General features: G+C 40.9%; 2 protein-coding genes across 3 annotated transcripts; both read left to right on the top strand.

Annotated features, from left to right (window-relative positions):
- Positions 1-1920: 1920 nt before the first annotated feature.
- pdlim1 (PDZ and LIM domain 1 (elfin)) lies at positions 1921-7755 on the top strand. Its single transcript, XM_004559623.5, has 7 exons — positions 1921-2154; positions 3176-3327; positions 3835-3919; positions 4934-5118; positions 5860-6002; positions 6145-6262; positions 7097-7755. The coding sequence occupies exons 1-7, from the start codon at positions 2062-2064 to the stop codon at positions 7281-7283; spliced, it is 963 nt and encodes a 320-aa protein (XP_004559680.3). The 5' UTR covers positions 1921-2061; the 3' UTR covers positions 7284-7755.
- A 6340-nt stretch (positions 7756-14095) lies between these two features.
- sgpl1 (sphingosine-1-phosphate lyase 1) lies at positions 14096-24883 on the top strand. 2 transcript variants are annotated; one of them, XM_004559624.5, is made up of 14 exons: positions 14096-14329; positions 16813-16978; positions 17402-17469; positions 17769-17916; positions 18066-18145; positions 18376-18504; positions 18864-18952; positions 19051-19159; positions 19244-19342; positions 19432-19578; positions 21130-21368; positions 21466-21612; positions 21695-21815; positions 22669-24883. In XM_004559624.5, exons 1-14 carry the CDS (start codon positions 14318-14320, stop codon positions 22810-22812), a joined length of 1698 nt encoding a protein of 565 aa, XP_004559681.1. In that variant the 5' UTR covers positions 14096-14317; the 3' UTR covers positions 22813-24883. The 2 variants fall into 2 exon arrangements, with proteins under 2 accessions (XP_004559681.1, XP_004559682.1); XM_004559625.5 differs by lacking the exon at positions 14096-14329 and adding an exon at positions 15770-16367.
- Positions 24884-25361: the final 478 nt, after the last annotated feature.

The following is a 25361-nucleotide window of genomic DNA, read 5'->3' as shown; positions in this document are numbered from 1 at the left end:
GTGTGATTTGTCACTCCAGAAAACATGTTTCCACTGGTCAGTGAAGGCGTGCTTTACAACCACCGCATCCAACTCTTTGCATTGCACTTGGTGGATGTACCTGCTCGGCTATGGAAACCCATTTCTGGTGAACTTGGCCCATTTGTCAACCAATCAGCATTTGACTGAAGAGCAGCATCATCCATGACAAGCAATGTGTAGTTGGGATATTACAGGGGAACGTGTTTACACTGGCACGTTTGCCCCTCTGTAGACTCTATATGCTTCATTTACGTTACCACGGTTGTGTCCATACACATCTGCCTGGCCTGTTCAGTACCGTCCTTTCCTCTTCCTCTGTAGCATTGGAAGGATGCAGTCACTGAATTGGGACCAAGCTATAGCATGCTTCAGTGCTTCACATTGGCACTCTTAAAAAAATAAACAAACTCCAACACAAGTAAAAATTCCAAAAGGGCTAAGCTGTGCAGACATCCACGTGCCTGCTTGTTTTTGCGACCACGTGGACTTGTCTGCAGAGACTTCAAAGAAAGGTAACAGGATTTACTAGTCTGCAGGAGGTGTTTCCAGCTGCCCGTGTCTCAGTATAATCAAGGCTTAAAGTGACAAGATAAAAACATAATTAACAAGAATTAATAACAACTACAGATGTAATCAAATTAGTGACTTCTTATAGTATTTTTTTCTTCTAAATGTTTTCTTTGCCATCATTTTTCTTCTGCATTTATGAAGAATTGACCCTTCTAATCCTCATCCTCTGCTTGTGTTTTGGATCCATCATGCTCGACAAATGTGGGCGCTATAAGTGTGCAGGGTGTGCTTCAGAGTGACTCAAGCAAAGTGTTGAAGCCCAGTCAGGATGTGATTCATCCATCACATATGGTGGTTCACCTTCAAGCAGACATGCTGACTTTAGCAGTCCTTACAGAAACACATCCAAAACGAAACAACTTACTCCCAGTCCAGCGCAAATTCAGTCTTCACATGCTTCTTTTAACCTTAGCAGCAATACTAAAGACACCCTTGCACATTCAACACCAGACCAGTACCAGGAAAAGTTTGATTTTAATAATCACAACAATGTAAAGTGACTTGGTTGAGCTTTAACTGCTCCAGGCAGAATTACAGGCTCAAACATGCATTCTCTTTATCACACCAGCATTACTAATGCGGCCATTAGCAGTGCAAAGATTGTGAATCCTGAAATCACTTACACGTCATGCTCAAGTCTAACCATGTCTGTGTAGATTCTCAGTCATCCAGGTCATGTTGGTCTTGAGAGCTTGTCTTTTTTTAAGTTTTTGAAGACGTTTCGGCCCTCATACAAGACATTTCTTCTGTTCTAAAAACAAAAGGTGGAGTTTCCCAAGCATTTAACCCATAAAGGCAGCGTCCTCTTTGGAGGTGGTCCTGAAGGACCCATATTGATCGTGTGAGTTGTGTGGAGAAAGGCGTGGGTCATTGCCATCACTGGGGGTTGAAACCAGGTTTACCTTGAAAATATTATGTTAATCTTAAACGACTTCATGGTTAAATAAAATAAAGATTAAACAAACAAATAAATAAGGGTGAAACAACTGTGAGAGCTTGCCCCACCCTATCGAGGTCACCTAGGGCAAGGTGTGAGTTGAAGCCCTGGGAAGGGACCCTGATAACTAGTGTCATAAGCCACACAACAGTATTTTCATTGCTTCAGATTTTCTTAATAAGATAAACACGTGACGAAGAAAATGATGGCCACTACTCAGTCGCTGTGTCCAAGGGGCTTACTCACCCAGTATGGTGGCTTAATCCCACAATTCTGCACGTCAGTGGCGTGTGCGCGAGTGATCCATCTTCTTCGTACACGATCTTCGGTCTCACTTATCAGGGAGGAAACTTCAAAATCTATTCGTCCAACTGTAATCCGAGGGTCCTCCCCCTCCACTAATGCGGTGGAGTTGCAGTCAGCCTCAAACTTTTGACCATTGATTACTCCACGTCATATTGCAGTAGGAAGTGAAGCAGAGGTCTGAGGCAGCTCCTTTACTACCGTCGGCTCTGTTTCAAAACTTTCACACCATGCCTCTCCGTGTGGCTTTGCCGGGTCCCGGCCCCTGGGGGTTCAGGCTGGTTGGAGGAAAGGACTTCGAGCAGCCACTGGCTATTTCCCGGGTAAGTTCGTTTTACTGTTAGTTTCTCCCCCGCATTTCAGTGTAACCGCACCTGGACTCTCACCTCTCATTGTTTCCCCGCGACTTTACTGAAGGCTGGTTGACGATTAACGGTTAGCTTGTGTTAACCGGAGGGCTAACGAACGGCTAAACTAGCGTTAGCTTTCTCAGTTTATTGTAATTAAAAGTTAAGTTAGCGGCAATTTTTGCTAGTGCTACCTCAAGGAGCAAACGCGGTGGTCCGTGGACCCCACTTAATATTTAAAAACATACATTTTTATGTAAGGTAAAATATATTTTTGGTGAATTTCTGATGAATTGTGATTTTTATGTATCTTTTTCAGTCTTTAACTGAGAGTTAAAGCTACTTTAAAACAGTAGTTTTATAATAGCCGAACCAGAAATGCACTAATCCCAAACAATGGTTTTCATATTTGGTCTCTTACAGAATTTACTTAAGATTTAAAGCGTGATTTTTAAAAGTTTCAACTCCATGCTTTGACATCACTGAGTGACCATGGACCCATCGGAGCCTCTTTGTCATGCGCTGACAGCTGACACACCTCACTGGTGTTCATTAGCGCTAAGATTTTATTAAGCTTCATACAGGGTGCTGCTCTGGTGGCAGTAATGAACCGGATTATAGCTAGCAAAGCACTCCTCTGAGCCTACACTGCATTTTTCCCCTCTTGTGAAGGTTATTACTGTGGTCAGGCCACCCCACCCATGGAAAAGTGATTAGGAATTCCTGGTCCCTCTCCCTGCTTTAGGCCTTTATCTCAGATAGAGAATCTGGGCTCCAGGAAGCTTTTATCCTGACTCTGCAAGTGCCTTCGCTTCTGTTTACTGTTAACAAAGACAGCTGCTTAAAGGTTCTTGAAGGTCAGGTTTAAAACAATGGCATTCTCCTCTTTTGACTTGGAAGCCTTTAGGCTGTAATTAGAAGGTGCGTTTTCCATATATTTGTAATTATGGTGCACAAGTGGCTTCTAATTTTATCATTTCTATGTCCTGTGTTGTAGGTCAACCCCGGGAGTAAAGCAGCCCAAGCAAATCTATGCATCGGGGATATAATTCTTTCCATCGATGGAGAACCAACAGAGAACATGACTCACTTGGAGGCGCAGAACAAGATAAAGGGCTGCATAGAGGAAATGGTGCTCTCCATAGACAGGTAAGCTGTGTCTAAATGTGCCATTCTCATCTGCATAGCCATAGGCTCAGAGAAAAAGAGTGAGTAATGTGAGACGGCTCAGCTGCAATCCAGGTGTTCAGCGAGTGACATCATGTTTATTCAGTGATTTTTAAACAGCAGTTCTGTTTGTTTTACTGGTTTTTACCATGTTGCAATCCCGCATCGCTCTGTTGTGTCGTCTTGTAAATTACTCATGACTGATGACTTTTGAGGAGTCGTATCAAAAGGGCTTTGAAAGACGGTTGGAACCACATATGTTTGCTCCCATTAAGTGATGTCATATTGAATGCATGAAAGGACGGGCTTAACTGCAAGATAAACAAGAACATGAGCATGCCTGCAAGGGCTCTGTTGCATTCAAAGACACAGCCCTAATATTGCGTTCACGTGCTGATACACAGGAACACGCGGGCGATCCTGGCATTTTATGTTACTGAATCCTCAGATCATCTTTCAAGCCTTGTTTTGCCTTCCTGTCTTCCTCAGGTCAGAAACAAAACTGTGGTCGCCGCTGTCATCTGAAGAGGGGAAGACGCATCCCTACAAGATGAATCTTGCGTCAGAACCACGGGTGTGTGTCAGCATCAAAGCTGTATGAACTTTAACAAAGTGACTCCTCCAGCTTTGTCATTTAGAGTGAAATCGAGTAGCCGTTCAGTTTCTGGAAGCCAGAGTGCTGCCCTCCCCATGCCTGCAAAGGCTTGGGGATTTTTTTTATTTTTTTTTTTTATTTATATCCTACTACTGTTCATGATGAAGTCATTGTTTACTTACCAACAGGAGGTTTCCTAGGAGACAGTAGTTTATCAGCCAAGCCCTGACGCAAGCCTCAGTTCCTGCCCGCTGAGTGGAAAGTTGAGGCCAAAGTATGAATTCATGTAGGAAACGGTGTCTCAGGCCCTGTGTGTGTGTGTGTGTGTTTCACAAGTCACAAAACTAGAGTTTTGTTTTTTTTGTTTCTCCCACACACATATTAACACATATTTCAAGCACTTCTCTAGAATCTGTTGCTTCACTCTTTTGTTTTATGTAAGTATTGTCAGCTCCTTTGCGCAAGTCATCTTGCTCGCAGAGACTCGGGGAGATTTTGCACTTTTAGAAGCTTGAAGCATGAGCTATATTTGGAGGCATTTCCGTGTTCCCACTGTAAAGCATGAGCTAGATTTGGTGGTATTTGTATGCCCACTGTGATGGCATGCCAGTGTCATGACGCATCTGTCGTTAAAGTTAGCCACGTAGGTATAATTAAGGCAGAGTCCACAGTCATTATCCTGCTAAATTATGTGTGACTTTGTATCAGACTGGAAGCTGCTTTAAAAAGACAGAACCGCTCAAAGTTTCCAAGTCTGTTTTCAAGAAAAATGTTATTGAAAGTGAAGCTTAAAACACAATAGGCCAGTCACTTTCAAACCTTAAGTAATATTTCTAACCCACTTAGCAAACACTGCATGTTTGTACATGCGCAATTAAGAAAATAAAACTTTTATAGCTCATCAGGTGTGCACTGAGAGTATTGCTTGTTTCAATTACGCTTGGATTTCATAAATATTGCACTCTCCTAACTTTTGCAGCTTGGTTTTTGCAGGAGGTGAAACACATAGGCTCGACCCACAACAGGAGCGCCCTGCCTTTCACTGGTTTCGGCTCCAAAGTGGTGACTAACCAGTACAATAATCCATCTGGGCTGTACTCTTCAGAGAATATCAAGGACTTCAACTCAGCTGTGGATGAAGTCAAGACCATTACTACGGCTAATGACCCCCCCAACAAGTAAGATGGGCTTAAGTGATGGCAATCAATCAGTATTGAAAATGTGAGGATGAGTGAGTTTAGCTGGGCTCTGCTTGGGTCACAGAGTAAATAATCGTTGTGGGCAGTAGACTCAGTAAATTGTGGCTCAAATTCAGAATGTTTCCATTTAATTGAAAAATGAATTTGTATGCATCTTCCTTTTTGATTTGCTTGGTTGTTTGGATACTCTGTGAAAGACTTTTATAGATCATTCTGCAAGCTTAGCTTTTCATTAAGTTGTTTTCCAAATACTCATTTTGAATTGGGGAAACTGGAACTGCGTTTGTTTTAGAGGATTACTTCAATACTGACATACACAAAACCTCTTAAACACTCTGTGATTTATTTGAATCCTTTCTGGAGGAGAAGTACATGTGCACACTGTTTGGCTCTAACTGCTAACTGCAAGATTTACAGTAGCGGGCCAGCTCCCGAAAGGCTGCTGTGCTTCAACAAATCATTAAAGTGTGAATATTGCTTCCAAGCAGATGGAGCCAGTATTTACTAATCCAGTGACTTAAGAAAATGATGTCACTTAAGTCTATGTTTAAAACAAGTAAAACACAAGAGAAGGTTCATTCATTGGCGTTTTTTTTTTTTCGTGCTGAATCAGCACTGATCTCCTGGGCTTTTACTGCCAGTCTGATTATGTATCAAAATGCTGTTGCTGAATATGATTTTTTTTTTTTCCTTGCTGAAACGTGCCCAATTTCTTTCTAGTGCTCCATCAGAGCCATCAGGTAAGCGACCGCCCATAGTCGCAGATTCCGAAGTCTACAAGATGCTGCAGGAGAATCAGGAGTCTGACGAGCCTCCTCGACAGTCTGCTTCATTCAAGGTGCTTCAGGAGATTCTTGAGACAGGTACTGATACCATGCTTTTTCCATATACTTTAAGGGGCAATGTAGGATTTTTATATTGTATTTTTAAACAATTTTAGCTTTTTGGTAGACTGTTGTCTTTTAGTTCCAATCAAGATTTTCAGTCTATTCTTGGTGTTTGTAGGCGACTCGGATAAACCATCAGGCTTCAGGAGTGTGAAAGCGCCCACAACAAAGGTTGGAGCATCAGTGGGGAACACAGAGAAGTTACCCATGTGTGACAAATGTGGATCTGGGATTGTGTAAGTATTTTATGGTCAAGCTTGAACTCTGTAGGCCTCTAGATTGTGTTCATCTGAATCTAGCAGCACTTGGGAGAAATACTGTCTCCACCTTGTGGGCAAATGAAGTAACAACAACACACTTGTTTCCTAATTCCTGCTGCTGGAAGATATTTTAATTTTGCTTTTTATATTTTTAGAAAAGTCCATAAATGTTTTATTTTCCTTTCTTTAAGAGTATCCTTGAAAATCCTTACTTCATACAGATGTTTAGCACACTGTCCACACTGTCCCATCAGAAGATCTAAGTTTAGAAACTTCTACTTAAATCTGCCATGCCGAGGGTTTAGTATGGGGTTTACCAGGAACGGGTCTGCCCACGGGTTCACCAATGCTGGCTTATAATATGTGTCTTTTTTAGCAATAGATTAATTGCTTTTGTTTCTTACCATTATTTTCAACGTGGTTGTGGATGTTAAAGCCAGATTATAAAATCCTAGTGTACAGAATACGACACCGAATCTTTTCTCCCACAGGGTCATTTCAGTCCTTTCCTTTTTGAGATACTGTACGAGAGTATCACTTCATTTTCTGACATTTTCATGTCTGTGCTGTTTTGGGAAGTGGGAACATGGAACGTGCCTGTAATGGCAAGCAAAACATTATAAATCAGGCCTAATTTCTGACTCAGACGTTTCCTGATGTTCATCTTTCTCCAAAACACCTTTGAGATCTAAAAGTAAATGTGTGTTTAGGTTTTCTAACTTGATCAGCTTAGATCAGAAAATGCTCTTTCCTATAGACAGCGACCCTCACTGCCATTCTCACTTATTTTTGTTTTTATTTACACTTCAGAGGGATGGTTGTGAAGCTGAGGGACAAGTTCCGTCATCCCGAGTGCTACACCTGCACAGACTGCAACGTCAACCTAAAACAGAAGGGACATTTCTTTGTGGAGAACCAGATTTACTGTGAGACGCACGCCCGCGAGCGAGTGACTCCACCCGAGGGCTACGACGTGGTTACGGTCTTTCCCAAGTAGTTCCCTTCACTGAGCTCGGCCTCGGACTGCACGCCACCATAGGACACCAAGACATAAACCGAGACTTACAATATTTAGCTAATGCTACTCGTAAGACTATGAACTGGTCTCCTTTCACACTATACTTCAGTACTGTCACTGGTAGGCAGGACAGTAAGGAACTACGTGTTTGAAAATGTTGATTTGCACAAAAACTTTGGCCTATAAGAAAAACCAGTGAATACTGTAAGATGGCATTTCTTTTTTTTCGTATCATTTAAAATAATTTGAATGACAGCCACTATGTTTTGATACTGTTTGTACATTTCAGCGTCTTTTGAATCATGGAAGCAAAAGAAAGCCAGAATATTCCCATCCCTGTTAAAGGAAAAACATGTTTTCTACAGTTTTTATTGAATAAATAAACATTGTTTTATACAGCAAAATACATTTGAATATAATTGCCGAATAAATATTTTTTAGCTTGAACAAATTCTCTCATGTCGTCCTGGTTTATTAACTGTCCCTTGTGCTCTTTTTCTTTACTTTTAGTGACACTGATTGTAGGGTTGCAAATATTAGGGGTGCCACATGATCATTAAATTGCTTTCAAACACAAAGAATGATTTGAATGACAGTTGTGGCTTCAGAAAGTCTTTTTTTTCCCCCCTTTTTAAAAAAAAAAAAAAAAGAAAAGCAAAACAAACTTTAATTGCTTTTTAAGAATAAACACTGAACATGGGTAACTAATGTCTTTGGACCTGGTCTTAAGCGTAACCTCGCTAAAGCGGATGGGGAACTGCTGCTTGCACCCAAATGTCTTTATGTGAGATGGAGCGGTATAGAGAGTCAAAAGTGCCACATACTCGTCAGGTCATTGTCAGCACACAGGGACTTGAAACAAAAGGTAACGGGGATGGCGCTGGATTCTTCTCCTGGGAAGATTCTGCAGCTCATCTCATTAACAGCGGTGAGAGAGCTTCTGTGGCTAAAGTCAGCATTGGTCCCATAACCACATTCTGAAGGTGATGCTGAGTCCCATTCGGCAGATAAAACGCTTGCCGGGCTGCTCAGATCTGATGCCAGATAGTCCTGAGTGTGTGCGTGCTGGTCTGCCATCCGGAGAGTCTCGGTCAGAGCCCAGATGTAGTTGCGGGCAAATCGCAGAGTCTCGATCTTTGTTAGTTTCGCGTCTTCTGGCAAAGCCGGCAGGATGCTCCTCAGCGCGTCCAGGGCGGAGTTCAGATTATGCATGCGGTGGCGCTCTCTATCGTTCGCCTTCATCCTTCGCCTGCCCCGCTGCCCGGACTGCTCACATCTGTGTTTGGGGTTTTTCACTGAGGACACGTCTCGGGTAACAGTCGCTGGTTTTCGCGGGAGCTGTCCTCGTGAGTCTCCTGAAGTGTCACCGGCTTCGTTCACTCGGTTGCGCAGTGTTGGAGAAAACCCGCGCAGGGCGTCGGGGACGCAGATTACTTTAGGATACATCCTGTGGCGACGAAGAAGATGAAAATAATCAAAAGTGATGCCAATGAGACAGCTTGGCTATAAAGAGAAAAAGAAACTCCAAATGATGCCCTGAGATGTGCCACAAACCCTGGAAATCACGTTTCCCATTTTTTCTACGAGACTGAAACGTGTATCTACACCCCGAGTTCGTTAAATGTTTTAACTGATTAAAAATAACAACGCAACTGCACCAGTAACTAGAAATGAAATATCTGAAAAACATTAAAGGACATATTTTAAAAATAAATAAACTTCTGAGTGTAGTCGCACTTACGTTTGCAGGCCTGCTCCTGACAGGCGAAGCTGGGATAAAGACGTAGTCCGCTCTTGTAGCTGGAGGCAGCAGACAGTGTATATGTGCAGGTGACAGTGAGGGATGGATGCGCATCTCTTGTCACTTTATATGGCCTTTATCTTATCTGTTTTTTGCACCGTGGACGCCTGAATCAACAGCGCTCGTCGAGTGGCCAATCAGCTTCCAGGCAGCGAGTCCTTCACCCTCTCCCTCATCCTTCAGTGTGCTTGCATTTCTTTGTGTATTCATTGTAATAGTTAATTAAATACATGTGGATGGCAAAGTGCCACGGATGTATGTCAGGCTAATAATACTCCTATTTTATGGACTAGGGTCATGTTTTTTTTCTTGGAGAAGGTAAACATTACGAGCCGATTTCCATAAGTTTGTCTGGGGGCAACAAACATGCAGCGTTCAGGATTGTGGTGGTCCTAAACGACCACTCTGGGAATCTTAATATATCTGTTTATTGCTTGTATTTATCATTATGCCAGCTATTCACTAATTTCCCTGTTTTGCTGGTCAAATGCTGGAGGTCCTGGTAGGAAAAGAAAACCAAAACATTTTGTGAGCTTTGCTTTGACCTCGGTTTAGTGAGGTCATGCGCTTGTTTCTGTCTAGTGAGATGCTGGTCTAGCAAAAAAAAAAAAAAGCTTGACACGAGACACAATATGGATCTTGTATATATGATGTGATACTCGATTACAGATTACCTTTAATTCCCATTAAAGCTTTCAAGGCTAGCTGTCTTCATCTTTATTGTTATAGTAAATCATAATGTGTTTATGAAAAGACTTTCGCAATGGTTGAAAAGTAAGCAACGTTTAGTTTTATGCGCAAAAGGTGGAACCGTATTCAATATTTGTATTGTGTTTAATTAAATATCACTGTACACAAAGTTTTATTTTGGAAATATTATCCGATCTCTATCCATAAGAGGTACTTGTAATGCCACATTTTACGCACTCAAAACATCGGCACATGCCCTGCAGAGCACATTATTGCCAGACTGGCTTCTAAAATCAGCTCCATGTGCACCAGAGTACGCTAAAAACCGAGATGAAGAAGAAAATGCAAAAGTTCTCTGCAGTTATTATTTTAATATTGTTTATTGTTAAAGATTGAGAGACTCTTTGCGATTCTGCGCACATCACACTACCTGGTAAGGCGGACGTTAAAAGAACTTTAAGCTCCTACAAGTTGGTCCTTACTTATTGCTTCGATGAGTCTTTTTTAAAGATTATTTTACCTCTTTGTTAGCTCAGAAAACCTTACCTATATTAAACAAGTGTTGTTTTTAAATGGCATATATTTGGATAAACATTTGCTTCTTGCGTTAGAGCGCAAAGCTCCGGTATTTGGATAAGACAATTACGCATGGAGCAAACTAAAAAAGGAGAGGTGGGAAGGTGAAATCCGCTGTGTAAATCGATGATACAAAGGGTCTTTTTGTGTTTCGCAACAATAAAAGCTCGTTTTCTTCTATAATGTGAGCCTGTGTCTGTGCGCTATGACATCTCCAAAAACTTGTCCAAGATCGCCACAATTCAGTGACGCGTTGCTATTTTCTAATAAAACTTTATTTTAACACATTAAAGATTAGAAAAAAGAGTCAACAGTGTGCAGATACGTTCTAGCCTGGGTAAGGGAGGAAAGGGAAGCGTGGCGGGGCTCAAGCATGATTTACAATTGCCAACAAAGGATCACAAAAAGCTCTCCTTAACTTTCTGTCTAAATATGTGTTTTGGGAACAATCTGATAACCATATGCTTTCAATAAACTGGACAAATATACTAGGGCGATAGGAGATGGTGCCTTGCTGTTATAAAAGGCCCGAAAAGTCTAAAGTAAACTGAATATTACCACTTTACAAATATTCATTGATGCCAAATCCATATTAGGATATCGTGGACAGGTGTGGGTTGAAGTTGTCAGTCTCTCTCCTTGATTTTTTATCAGTGTGCTGTAGTGTCCTGCTTGTTATGCAAAGTATAGGCAAACATAAGCGGCCAGTTGCTGTGGTAATGGTAGATATCGGAGCAGACTTGGTACGAAAAGTGATTTAACAATATTTAACAATAAACTAAGCAAGCTACCGAGCAGGTGATACCTGCCTGATGCTCCTGATTAATACTTCCTCTGCTACTTCACTTTACAGTCTCCTTTGCTTATTTATTAAACGAAATCTATTTATTATTATTTTAGCAAACAGAGGTACCAGGTGGGGCTTTATTTTCGTCTTCGGCTTTTTGTCTGAAGGACGTTTTGAGGGGGACAATCAAAGTCCAACAACTCGCTGACCAGATTGTTGTCATCCCAAACTAGCAGCGAAGCCATTCAATGTGCCCCCCTCCTCTTGTTCTTTCTAGCAAAGAGCTGCCGGGAGAGAAAAAAAGGAAAAGGAAACTTCTTCAAGAAAGGAAAAACATCTTAAAAACATTTAATTGCAACCCGGATGCCATATGTACACCTCTTGTGAGACCCCTCAACAATATGACTGCCTTTTAGAAAGTATGGAGTGCGCCTTTGGAGACGTGTGCGCTTTTGGAGAAGTGCGCGCGTCGTGACCAGCATGACCCCGAACACACTTTACACAAGAAGTAATTCACTTTTAATGTGCTTTGGAGTTTCCTTTCACAGGCAAGGCATTGTACCTCTCACCCCAGCTTTTGAAGACAGTGTACACCAATTATAGCGGAATAGGTGTCCTTTGGAGACAGTTTGTCTTTTTGTAAAGATTGGAGATTTTAAACACAAATAGGACGGTGGCTGCAAGTCGCCCCCTTTCACCCTCTAAACTACTACATAATGTTTTTTTCTTTGTTTCTGATAGCTTATTTGCGAAACCTCGTGTTCATTAGCGGCTCTTTGTAGATAAAAAAGAGCAAATGTTGAATTTTCAGCGAAGGGATGGTAGCTTCAAGGGACATGTGACATTAAGGTTTTAATCAGTTATAAATGTTTGATTTAGACAGTAAAGATAACCTATTTATAAAAAGTTATTTCTGTTGGCGTTTTTAATTTATGAAGACTATTTTAGTCTTCTACAGAACACGTAAAGAAATATGGTGGATTTGCGCTTACCTGTCTGTCTGCTGGCAGGAACGTACCTGAATAAATCAAAAATATGATTTTATTTGCAGCGTTGTATATTAAGTAAGACAATAAAGAAATTATTTAATAAACTTGTAATTCAACAAACATATGTACTAATCGCCCAATTTCGTTCGCAACTCTAGTGAATCACAATGAACAGTTAACAAAAAAAGAAAGAAAAAAAAGTCAGTTCAGCTGAGTTGTTTGATGAAAGTACACAATCTAAAGGGTGAAAGCTTCCATATCAAAATCCCAAACAATTGTAATTAGCCTAAAAGCACAATTCTGGAGAAGTTTTCAAACCTGTCATATTTCAGGTTTAATTTGGGTTATTCGTATACATCATAGTATATATGATATATACACATAGTAAGATGCATGTAAAAATTGACCCTGGCCAAGACTTTGTTCATAACAAGTGCCTATATTCAATTTTGAACAATAGATCTATTTAGAATATAAAAATTCCCATCGAACAGCAATAAATATATAATTGTTCCTTAATGAGTGTTTCAGAAAGCAGGGGGAATCTATTTTACTGGTATTACAGCACTCATTTTTAGAGGAAAAACATCTATTACCAGTAATATCATATCTTCTTTTACTTAAGAAATGAAAAAAGAACAGTCATAATAACTCAAATATGTTTTATTGAAAGTGAAAATGGCGAAAACATCATTCTGGAACAATTGGGAATTATCATATAAACATTTATAACCATTACATCCATTAAACACTCTGCTCAGTTCTGTATCATTAAAAAAATATCATCACTATCGTCTATAATGATTAATATAAACATTTTTTTAATAGTGTAACACTTAGAACACAAAACATAAAAGTTTCAGGTTTACCTCAGAACAGCCTCATTGCACAAGATTTGATAACACCTGTACCACAGGCTAAAATTTTAAAATGTTTGAATTTTGTATCTTTTGGGTCACTTTAGGGGAAAAAATAAATACATTTCAGGCTAAAAGAATTATATTTAGGATGTTTTTACTGGTTTTATATGACAAACAGATGAAGAGCTCAACTCTAAATGTGATAAAAGTGACGCACAGACTATCCAGGGCAATTTAACTACATGGACTTCAGTTACCACTACAACAACAAAAGAGCAAAACACATAATGTGTCTGGGTTATTGTGTTGGTTTAGCCTTATTCCACAAGTCAACCTAGTTTAATAACTTTTTATTCATGTTCTTTTAAGACGATCAATTTAATTTTATCAATAAAACGGCAGCTGTACAACTACTTTTTTAATTGTCTCCAAAAGAAGATATCCCACTCAAAAATAGTGTATTTAGATGTGCAGTTACAGTACCCGGCAGCTCTGCGGCGCTGTTTTCCCTTCTAGACAGAATTTCGTCTTGTTACACAAAATGCTAAATGAGGCGTTCACTGATGTTAAAATATGTATACTTTAAGTAGAATAAAAGTAAACGATTATGATCCAGTTGTAAACAAGAACGTGTCTATCAAGGAATGAGAGCCATTATCTGTCTTTATAATTATCTGAGAATCAGAGAATGTGACCCTTAGTAATATATGTTTTTAGATACCTTTTTTTTAGGTTGCCAAAAAATTGATTGTTCTCCGCTGAACAAAGCTGAAATGCCGAAATGATCTGAGCAATGCACAGTCATACATCTGAATAAATGTGGATAAATTAAGATTTATTACGAAAAGGTACTTTGTTGTCTGCTTGTCAAACATTTCTGGGGTAAAGGTCACTGACTCGAGGCGTAAATATTTCAATAAATACGATGGTTTCCATGGCATTACTGGACTCACATGACGGCAAATTGTCTTTTACGTGGCGTCTCTGAACGCAGCATTTCACATCCAGTTGTGGGTGTGAAAACGTGCGACGTTCCTGCGACTCGGAGAGAAGATCTACAAAGCACGCGGTGCCTGGTAGATTGGTAGATTTCACAGCGGCACAGCATCATCAGATCTACACATGCGCAGACCGCGTGCAGTTATACGCGAGTGTATTTGTGACTTCCTCAATCAGGGTTAGCTTGCTGCTGTGTTTGGTAGTAGCATGTAGATGAGAGCAGAGGACTCATAGCAAAGGCTGCTGGAGGTGACTTCCCCGAGAAGCAGGCTAAATAAAGGGAACTTTCGGTGACAGTTTGCCTCGAGAACATGGACTACTGGGTAGGTGTCTCTGTACTTTCTCTCCGTCTCACGTTACAGGCAGTGTAGCAGACGGGACAATGACAGTGCGGCTTCAGGACGCCCGAAGAAGCAGACTTGTTTATCAGTACTGAAGTGAGCTAATGGCCCGAGTTGTTTTCCTGTGAGGGATGCTCCGAGTCCACAAACACTGGCAGGCACTCTTGTTATGAGAGCTTCGTGTTACAGACATATGGTTGTTTTTCAGGAAACATTTAATCTTCATCGATACTTTTTGGCCCTGTTATAAAAAGATGGTATACAAGATGTAACTACAGGTTCATGGTGCACTTTTATTGGTTTAAAGTCTAATAAAATAAGATCCTTCCTCTTTGTGTGCGTGTTTTGCGGCTCATTCACTATTGTTTATTGTGGCTGCCTCTGTCTAAAAGTAGAAATCCTGTTCAACATAAACCTGCAGGAAGTTTAAACAAAGCACTACTCTTAGTAGTCCCACGGGAGAGTTGTTTAAGGTTGTGCAAGCAGTGCTTTTTTTTTCTTTCTTTCTAATTGAAGTAATCAGAGGCAGACAAAAGACATGGCAGCTGGTCTGAAACAGATCTGCTGTCCGGGCAGAAATCACTCTGAGCTCCTTCAGGTCATCACAGGAGAGAGAAGAATTATCTCAAGGGGGGGAAAAAAACTAAACAAAAAACATACTTTTGATGTTGACCTAAATATCGTTTGATACTGTGGCAATCTGGAGGCTTTGTAAAGGTTTAAATAAAAAATTTCCAGACGCCACATCTGTAATTATTCTCCCCCCTCAGTGATCTCCTCATCTCTCTGAGCTTTGGTGATGTTTTAGCAAGCTGACTGTTTTTTCCTTCATGTATCCAGGAGCAACCACCTCACGCCCAGTATATTTCCACGAGAACATGACCTCCCATTTGAAACAACAAAAGGTCTCATTAGAAGAATAGTTAAATGTTGTATAGGGTGGGTTTGAGCAAAAGAATGGGTGTCCACTGTTCAACAAGGAGTAGCACGAAACTAGTACAAGAGGCTTTGTGTGAACCTGGTGTAGGTTTTCCTGAGGGGAAGCTGTGTGTGTGGGATCTGAGGCTGAAGTAGAGTCAAAAAAGGGAGTGATCTAATCTTTATTTATTTATTCATGTATTTATTTATTTGTTTAGTTGACAGATGTGTGACAGCAATCAAATGTGGGCGGTGTGCTAAATTACATGCCTGTCATGACTCAAGTCAAGCTTCCCATTCAACATATGTTAGTTGCTTATTTTCTGTTGCTTCAGTCAGCTCTTTGCAGCTGATCTTGCTAAACCTGTATGAGAACAGGCTGTCCAAAACAGGCAGGTATGGCAGCTGCTGTCTGGTCAGGGGGTAGGACTCCCATGGCTCACTAACAACCCTTTACCTAGGATTTAATGGGGGGGCAACATCTTAGGTTGTTCTTTCACACAGTAAACGGCCTTTCCGTCGCACTAAGAGGACTCGCCTCATTGTGTTATTTTTGCTGTGGCAGAACAGATTGTGATTAGTTAAGATACTGCTGTTGAACCTTAAGCTTTCTTATTGCAGCTGAGGTGGCAAGTCCTCACGATCAAACTGCCTGCTGTTATGTTGTAAAAAGACTTTGTGAGGGAGATAATGCAAAGACAAATTTGCTGCGCTTATGCAATCCCATTGACGGGCACTTCACTGTGATTAAGGCTCACTTAGATCTCCTCGGGCTAAATCATTACATGCGCATTTGAACTGACAGGAAAGTATTCACCTGTGATCGTGCTTTGAAAGAGACGTAAATTATACCTCGTCGTAAATTTGTAGCTCAGTCTTTCCCGTCTCGTCTAATCCTGACTGATTACCTTAATGGGCTCGATGTGTTATGTGACTAGTGGGAGGAGTCTGCTTGTAGATCTACAGTTCGCTGAACGTGTTCTCTCACTTTCACCTGGTGTACCGAGTGTTGGCTGTCTCTTCACCTGACAGTCAGGAAAAGTGCCGAGTGCGTTTAAAGTGTGTGGGGGTGGGATCTGTAGGTCTGGCAATGTCTTCAAAAGTAAGTACTCGCACTTGAAAGATTAGTTACTTTCCCTTAAAGTAATTGGATGTGTTGTCAGTCACTGTCTTTGATGGTTTATGGCCTGACCTGCAGTGTTTTACTGGATGCCTGTACATCTGCTCCTATTGCACAGTCACAAGTCATGTGTCTTGTTTAAAAAAAAAAAAAATTCAGATTAAGTGAGATGAAATTTAACTGTTACCTCATTTTGCAGGAAAGCAGTCATTATGCTGTCAAACAGTGACTAACTTTCTCAATACATGGCACTCAGTGGTAGCTTCCCCATATCACCATAGTCGTGTAAGAGATCTGTATCACAGGAAACATGAGTGCTGTTGACTGAATAGTTTGAGCCTTCTGTAAATCCAGATTGTTGTTAGAGAAAAGCTGATGGTTGCTCTGCACTTCTCTTGTAATGCATATTGTGTGTCTCTATGTCCAGAGTGCCTTGGAGGTGTATAAGGAGATGGTGCTGCTGTATTTGGAGGAGGGCCGGCAGCAGGTGAACTCGCGCTGTGCCCATCTGGAGCCGTGGCAGATCATCGGAGTGACAGTGATCACCACAGTGGGAGCACTATGGGTCAAAGGCTTCCTCTTCCAGCAAGAAAGTAATCTTTCACACAATAAGAATGGGTCCAAAGTAGGCCTGCTAGAGTCTTTGAGACTTGAGATAACGCATGTAATCAGCTAACCATCTGCTAATGTAGTGCACACTATCTGGAATTGCGGCACAACCGAGCAAAGCCATCATTTGTCTCGACTTTCTAGATCTTCCAATGAATCGGTGCTTAAATTCCTCAGCGAGTAGGTCAGAGCCAGCCATCTGTAGCTCTCTGAGAGGGAAAGGTCAGAGTGTGGCTTCTTGGTAAAAATCTAGCTCTTTAGTGTGTTTGCGAGCAGAGTGAAAGGGGCTCGTGACTACGCCTTCCCTTAACGTATGATTATGGGTCACAGTCAGCTGCTTAATATTTGTGGATGCATGCATGCTAACATTTCACCACAGCTGCTGCCTTGTGTTTTCTGGTTAATAGGTCTGACATCACGAATCAAGAAGCAGTGCTTTAGACTCATCAGAAAAATACCCTTCATTGGCGGGGCAGTAAGTATCAGTGGTAAATCTCTTCCCTTTTTTATTTTCCCCCCTTCTGGTGTGTGCTGACGAGTGTCTGGGGTTATTATGAGTCATTCTTGGATGACTGCATATCAAAGTCATGGAGGGGGATGGGTGGGAATGACAGACCTTTGGCACGATTAAGATGATGCTCTGGTGATAACATGTGGTTACTTCTGTTCAGTCAGCAATACTGTTACTTCTCCTATATCCATTTTAGGTTATGGGTTACGTTACTCTACTGCTGTTTGTGCCTGTAAAGTAACTCTGTCCTCTCTTTGTATCAGATCCAGAGCCAGCTGAACAAGGCTTTGGATGACATGTCTGCTAGTCTATTTACCCTCAAGGAGGGGATGAGCTACACCACAGAGCTTCCCTCCAAAGGTCTCTCTCAGGCCAAAGTAATGGAGAAAATCAAGGAGTACGACACCCTGAGTAAGTCCTCATTCAGCCCTGAGATTCCTGCTTCTTTATCAGTATTTCTAATCTTCATTGCTGATAAGAAAACTTGTCTACTTATCTTTCAAAAGGATAATATCTTTGAGAAAGCCAGTGGTTTCTCAAGACTCAATCTTTTGTTGCAGATGAGGTGAAGTGGGATAAGGGATTGGTTTCTGGGGCAGTGTACTGGGGTGATGAGTCACTGACCAACCTCCTAGTGAAGGTATGCATCTCTGTATACATTTGCAGATTTTGGCATTCCAAGCATTAATGGCCAGGGTCAAGCTTGAATACATTTTGGAGTTTTTACAGTAACAAAGTAATTTTTTTGATTTCATTTCCTGGTCGGTCCTTTCGATGACATTGGTTTCACCCTGGTTTGAGGTTTGCAGTTTATGCAACACTTTACTACTTTTGTCATTCATTTGTTTGTTTGTTTGGGGTTATTTTTAGGTATATGGGGATTTTGCATGGAGCAATCCACTCCACCCAGACATTTTTCCTGGCGTACGGAAGATGGAAGCAGAGGTTGTCAGAATGGCTTGCACACTCTTCCATGGTGGGCCTAACTCCTGTGGCACAGTAAGTCACCATACAGTAGACACTTGCAAGAAAAGGATTTTCTTTATCGGCAGGATTTCCGTCACAGTTATACAATAATAATAATAGACAGGGACAATTTAAAACCCACTTCTAGTCTAGTCTCCTTAATAGAAATACAAAGAAATAAAATTGCAGTTTGTGTTGTAACTCAAAGTCATGAAAAGTTATAATGAGACTTTGCTGAATATCTGACCACTTTTATGATCAGTGAAGAAATTCTGGTGATCCCAAAGATTTCTTTTTTGCAACTCTGTTATCAGACCGATGCACAAACCTTTATCCCTACATTTAGAAAAGGTGGACTGAATTTGTCTTATCCTTGCCGCTCCTTTGTGCAGGTCACTTCAGGAGGAACCGAGAGCATACTGATGGCCTGCAAAGCATACAGAGACATCGCACACGAGCGAGGCGTCAAACACCCTGAAATGTAAGCCGAGCTTTACAGGACACAGGGTCCGTGTCAAGGCTTGTTCCTGCCAGAGAAAGTCATGAAATCATTTTCGTGTCCTGCTTTTGTTTCCGCAGCCTTGCACCTGTGAGCGTCCACGCAGCTTTTGACAAAGCGGCACATTATTTTGGGATGAAGCTGGTTCACATTCCTCTCGACAAGAAAACTATGAAAGTGGATGTGAAGGTGAGCGAGAACACGCGTAGACAGCATGTGCTGACTTCTGTTTCCAGGCATTATTTATTCCAGTGTTGTTTGTTCTCTTTCAAGGCCATGAGGAGAGCCATCAGCAAGAACACAGCCATGCTTGTCTGCTCAGCTCCCCAGTTTCCTCATGGAATCATAGATCCCATTGAGGAAGTAGCCAAGGTTAGAAGTGCACCATTTTTTTTTTTATATGTACTGTTGACAAAAACTGGGAAGTCAAATCCCTCACACTTTCTCTCGATGTGTTGCAGCTGGCTGTACGCTACAACATCCCGATGCATGTGGATGCCTGTCTGGGTGGTTTTCTTATTGTGTTCATGGCCAAGGCTGGTTACCCACTCGCCCCATTTGACTTCAGGGTAAAAGGTGTTACCAGCATCTCTGCAGACACACACAAGGTAAGGAGTGGCTGAACAGCCTTCAGATCAAATCTTTCTAGAACAATATACATGTGTGTGTATATTAGAGATGGACCGATCCGATATTACGTATCGGTATCGGTCCGATACTGACCTAAATTACTGGATCGGATATCGGAGAAAAATAAAAAATGTAATCCGATCCATTAAATATCACGAAAGCACCTCACAAAACTTGCAACACGCCGTAACTCACCTCAGAACGTTAGCACGTCGGAGCAGTATGCATCACGTGATAGAGCGGCTGTGGCATGCGGGACCTGTCGGTGGTCTGGATAGCATGTGGAGCTTCGCTAGCAACCTGGCATTTCATCTCCGACAAAGTTATCCCCGAGAGAAGTAAAGCAAGTGTGTAAGTCCATCTCTGAATGTTTGTAAAGCATTCCTGCGTTAAGCTTACCAAACGATATATGGAGTGACTGCCTCTCCTGCTGCTACTTCAATCATGAAACTGCTTAACGATCAGCTGATCGGCTTTTCTGTCGCGAGTCCGTGTCTCTAGTTTGCTTTTGGCCCACTTTGCACCAGAAAGAGGAAACCAGCGGCTGAACAACAGCAGCACGTTTAAGCTTGATCAGCTGTTGTTAGAATGTATTTAATATTACTTTCTACACCAGGATCTTTTTCTACAGCTGACGCTGGTAACTGTGCAGGGGCGGATCTAGCAAAGTTTAGCCAGGGGGGCCGATAGGGCATTAACAGGGAAAAGGGGGCACAAAGACATACTTTTCTTTCTTATTCTCATTTAAAATGTCTAGCTTTTAATAAATAATTATCTGACACCCAAAGTTTTAATTTGATGTAAAATGAATAGAAGTCAATTACTGTATATAGTAACTATTAAGTCTAATATATATACCCTAGTAAGCTATAGTACTTTTTCCTTTGGGAAGGTACCATCTGTGCAGTCTGCAATTTTGTTGAAGAAAGATGTTGAATCTATTTAATATTTCTTGAAAAATAATTGATTTCTGTGTATTTTTTTTCACACTGCATCAAATTAAGGTTGATTACGTCGATTAAGCATCATGAGGTGGAGCATGAGGGGTGGTTCCCTATTTTTTATTTATTTATTTTTGTTGTTGCTGGGAGTTGGAACCCTATTAGTTAGGTTGCTTAATATTTATGCTAAGTACTCTTTAAAATACCAGAATAGGGAGGATGGTGTAGGTTTAAGTTTATTAGATTGATCAGTATTGCTGAACTATGAAATATATTTTTTTTGCATACAGGTATAACAGAATAGCTTTAGTGTAGTTGTTGTTTTAAACTTGAGTATGAACTTATACAAAATGCAGCAAGATATTTTAAAAAAACAGTTTTGTTGATTAAAAAACATTATATCGGATTCATATCGGTATCGGCAGATATCCAAATTTATGATATCGGTATCGGACATAAAAAAGTGGTATCATGCCATCTCTAGTGTATATATACATACCACACATAGATTGTTCTATGTGTGGTATGTACAGGGATATGCTTGTTTTAATTCTGCACCTTGTGTGCATGTGTTACGTTTCTCTCCAGTATGGCTACGCCCCCAAAGGTTCCTCAGTGATCCTCTACAGCGATAAAAAGTACCGTCAGTACCAATACTTTGTAGCTGCTGACTGGCAAGGGGGGATCTATGCCTCACCCTCTATAGCGGGCTCCAGGCCAGGAGGAATCATCGCCGCCTGCTGGGCGACCATGATGTATATGGGAGAGAACGGCTACGTAGACGCCACCAAGAAGATCGTCAGCACAGCTCACAAGATCAAAACAGAGTAAGACACAGACTTGTTACACTGAACATAATAAATTACAGAGTCTGTAATTTATTATCTTCTTTAAAATTCTTCTGTCTTCTTCTCTGTTTGTCAGAATCCGCAAGATTAAAGGGGTGTTTGTGTTTGGGGATCCGGAGGTGTCGGTGGTGGCCATCGGCTCGGATGATTTTGATATTTTCCGTCTGTCTAACGCACTGACGTCAAAGGGCTGGAATCTGAACACATTGCAGTACCCGTCCAGGTAGATGTAAAACAAACGATAACGTCTCAGTAAATGTGATGGCATGATAAATATTTACACCTCACAATCGTTGCTTTCACAGCATCCACATTTGCTGCACAGTTTTGCACACTCAGCCAGGGGTCGCTGATCACTTTATTCGTGATGTCAAAGAGCAGGTCGCCATCATCATGAAGAACCCCAAAGAGAAAACTACAGGAATGGTGAGTTTGGTTTACTTATCTACATAGTCATCATTAACATGTGGGTTTTTTAAGAAGTTTAAATAACACAAAGACACCAATCTTTCTTTATCATTACATCACAGTTTTGCTTTGATGATCCATGACAGGATGTTGTAATCCTATTGTAATGACAGGGTCACAGTCTGAGCCTACTGCATATAGATAAATTCATACCTTATTCAGCTACTTCACCTGACTTTGGACTGTAGGAGGAAACCAAGGGAGATTACATATTACTGTAGATCCAAACTATACCTTTATCATTCAAATCAAGCTGACTTCACCTTTGTAGTGCTCGCTAGTGTAGCCACTGGAGAGGAATCATGCTGAGTGCTGTGTATTTAGCTTTCTTTTCGGTTTAACATTCTGTGGGTATTTTGGGAAGGGAAGTGGCATTTTGCATTGTTGCTGTATAAAACCTTCGATTTGAGTCGACACAAGCAGCTATTTTGTGTGCCAGCTTTTAAACTCCACCCACGTGGGACAAGCAGCACTGTGCCCGACAGGTTTGTCAGCAGCGTAGTTAACACTGAGAACAGATCTTGCTGCAGATTAAGGTGAATTCCATATAACTAGAAGTTAGTTTCTCAAGTTTCATTTGTTCTTCAGTCAGTTCACTCATCACATTGGAGAGGTACAAGAGGTTATATGAATCCAAATGCAACAAAAGCAAACAAAAACAGTAACATCTGTGCTGCCATTTAACTGGAATTTTTTTACTAATGCAGCTGCCTTCTGCGTCTGAAAGTATATAGCTAAGAGAAAACCTGTTTTAGGAGACGGATGATGTGTCTGGATGTTTGTAAGCTCACTTATGTTCCTGCTCTTGCAGGGAGCGATCTACGGCATGGCCCAGGCCATCCCAGATAGATCCCTGGTCACGGAGATCTCCCGAGGTTTCTTGGACTGTCTCTACAGCACTGAGGTGACCAAGTCAAACATCAGCCACATGAATGGCAACGGCAAAGCCCACTGAAAAGGGATTGGTCCCTCCTGGCCCGACAACACTGCATGCAGGGAAACTCTCTCGCCTCCTCCCAGAGCTCTGATTTTTAAATCGTTCAACGGTTGCCTTATCTTGCATACCTGCACCATATATATATATATATATATATATATATATATATATATATATATAAAAACAAACATCTGCAGCAATCTTTGAAGCACAAGCCATTGTCATTCTAATCAGCCTAGAGGGAAATTCCTTGTAACACTGCGCCTAAATGGTACAGAGAAGACATGACTGGGTCCAAACGAGTTTTAACCTCTGATTTGATTTTAAATTATGTAGAGGAAATGTGTTTGTTTTTTCTGTTTTACATTTCATTTCGATTTTAGCTTTCATTTAATACACGTCTGTCATGATATCTACTGATTGCATAGTAAAACCTTTCAGTTTTTTTAAAATACCAGAACATTTCAATGCCGTCACCGCTTCACTTCACTGTCCACGACGACTTTGCAAAAACAAACTACTCGAAAGCTCAAAATGTGCTAGAATCGCTGTGCTGCCTGTAGCTTATAAACTGATGCACTGCTCTGAACTGGCTGTACATGCCTGTGTATTATCATCAAAAGGGTGGTTTAATGTAAAAGCATTGCAATGCCCTAAAAACTACATATCAGGTTAATATGTACATCACTTGAAACCAGAATTTATCTGCAAGCCTGAACATGTATGTCCTTGTTTTGTTAGCACTCATTTACCTTCATTTGTGGTTCATCTACTGTGGTTGGTATCATAGACGGTGGGAATGGGAGTTTTTAATGTTATTAATATCCACTAAAACTCTTAATTTTAATAAGAGAGAATAGGGGCATTAATATTTTGAAAGAGGCTAGTGATATCCAAAGCTCTCCAGCTACTTATCAGTTACTTGGATAATCAAGTAGCAGAAACTCAATTATTCCTCTGTATTCTGCAAAGTCACCTGTGTGTCACCTCGTTGTAATAATTTGTGTCCTAATTCAATCTACCTCAGTTTCCACTAAATGCAAACGTCATTATTTCATCCAGTGAAACCCATTCAAACTGGGCGTCAGTTTTCCATTTCTCACATAACAAAAGCGTTACAGCATTTGGGGCATTTGACCGACTGCACTAAAGTGTTCGTAAATACACTGAAAGGGAACATCTCCGCTGTGACCGATCCACAGATGGAGATTCTTTAAACTTGGGAGAAATCAGCTGTTTGCCCTGACTGACTGTGGACATGATGTATTCTAGTAAATATCTACTCAGCAGGATATGTTACTCACAGATTGATAACTTAACAATGCATACTGTAACACCAAAAGGACCTTGCTCTCTGTTTCTCACGAGCTTTCATCTAACGTTGCTGAAAATTCCTTGAATTTAGTTCCATGTTTGTGCAATATGTAACTTCTCCTTGATGAAGTGTAACAAATGGGAATGCTCTACATGTTTAGCAGAAACATTGTAGTGAATGACAACTTATCAGCCTTGATTAGTAAATTTTAAGCATTTGTGTGACCGCTCCTTTTTGCTTCATTTGACTCTTTTTGTCAACGTTTGTGTTTCAACTGTTTTTATTTACTGGGAGCTTTTTGAAGAGATTTGGCATGAATGTAATTAGTCTCACACGTGCAAGAATTTCCCATCTTGTAGCCAGTGCCTGGTTTAAAGACTGATTAAACAATCCAGCTAACAGTAAAAGTTCATACCATCGTGTGTCCATGCTTTCATCCTGAAATACTGTTGTCAGTAATAAGGTGCGGAAAGCCATGCTGATACAAAAAATTAAAAAGGACTAATCCTATTGCATTGAAGAAATACTACAAACTGATGATTGAATGTTCAAGAACTCTACGTAAGTTGTTTTAGGCAGTAGCTGGCACAGATAACCCTGTAACAGATTCTCTGAAGGTCTGCACAGTAAATCTTCACTGGCAGTGACATTATGTAGCAATGATGTGTTTGACCTTGTGCTGACATTGCAGCCTTTCCAACAACGGGGATTGGGCTTAGCTGACTGTAGCAGATGGCTCTACAGTGATGTTTTCAATAAAACGGATTCAAATCATTTCTTAGTCGTCTTTTTAAGTTACAACAGGAAACAGTGTGACGGGGGGAAAATCATTTTAATGACAAAGTTGAAAAACACTTAGTACACAACACACATGTTGGGACCAGAGGTGTGGTGCTATGTGATGAACTACCAGAGAGCACCGACCACACGCATTTCCACGTTAAGCGGAGCATGTAAACATAGTGGCAGTTTACATACTTATTCATTTGTCACTGATCACGCGATCAAATGTTAGATTGCCTTTATGTACAAATCTTAAAGTCGTCTGTGCACAGTTTCAACTTAGGTTCCCTCCTGCTCTCTCTGTTCCTCGCTTTTTTCCTTGCAGAATAAGTGAATTTGTAACCGGTTAAAACTGATGGGAGGTGTGTGATCTTGTTGAGACAGCTGTTCAAGAGAGGCAGGTGGTGCGTTTCCTCCAGAGAAGTAAAAACCTGAGATGTGTGTGTAACAGCTGGATTTCTGGACACTA

This window comes from Maylandia zebra, linkage group LG13 (genome assembly GCF_041146795.1).
Source record: "Maylandia zebra isolate NMK-2024a linkage group LG13, Mzebra_GT3a, whole genome shotgun sequence".
NCBI classification, from domain to species: domain Eukaryota; kingdom Metazoa; phylum Chordata; class Actinopteri; order Cichliformes; family Cichlidae; genus Maylandia; species Maylandia zebra.
The sequence above is the reverse complement of the archived record's forward strand: the minus strand, read 5'-3'. Positions and strand labels throughout refer to the sequence as shown.